Source organism: Aptenodytes forsteri, unplaced genomic scaffold, assembly GCF_000699145.1.
Source record: "Aptenodytes forsteri isolate BGI_AS27 unplaced genomic scaffold, ASM69914v1 Scaffold147, whole genome shotgun sequence".
NCBI classification, from domain to species: domain Eukaryota; kingdom Metazoa; phylum Chordata; class Aves; order Sphenisciformes; family Spheniscidae; genus Aptenodytes; species Aptenodytes forsteri.
Window position 1 is genome coordinate 1,602,406 of NW_008795320.1, and position 504 is coordinate 1,602,909.

The following is a 504-nucleotide window of genomic DNA, read 5'->3' on the forward strand; positions in this document are numbered from 1 at the left end:
AGTGCCCGGCGAGGTGTCCCCCCAGGATGGCTATGTGCTGCTCCTCGCTCTGCTCTCCATCTTCATCGGTGGCACCCTGGTCCTGCTCTCCAGCATCCTGATCATCTGCCGCCGGTGCTGCGAGGCCGACCGCCGGCACTCTAGGTGGGGACGGGCCGCAGGGACAGGCGATGCCGCTGTCCCTGGGGTGTGTGGCACCGTGAAGGGGGCCGGGGGTGCTGGTGCATCGCTGACCCTCCTGCCCCCGCAGAGCCAGCGATGACCCCGAGAAAACCAACACCACCTACCTGGATGACTCGCAGCCAGCCCAGGGTGAGTGCCACGGCAGGGCTGGGGGTGCTGCGGTGACCTGCCAGCGATTGCCCACCAGTAACACCAGCTGCACCCCCAGCAGCACCCCCAGCTCCCCGGGGTGGGGTAAAGCAGCTCCTGGGCCCTTCCCTCTCCTGGGTGCAGCCCCCCGCCCTGGGGCAGGGATGGCCACACGCCCCCTGTGCCCTCCAT

The 504-nt window shown here is 69.2% G+C and overlaps 1 protein-coding gene across 1 annotated transcript in view; it reads left to right on the forward strand.

The window, feature by feature from the left end:
• Positions 1 to 504, forward strand: part of CBARP (CACN beta subunit associated regulatory protein) — an 8,400-nt gene that overhangs the window by 4,687 nt on the left and 3,209 nt on the right. The window contains 2 exon segments of the mRNA XM_019472211.1: positions 3 to 144; positions 251 to 312. Of these exon segments, the coding sequence (XP_019327756.1) occupies positions 3 to 144; positions 251 to 312 (204 nt within the window).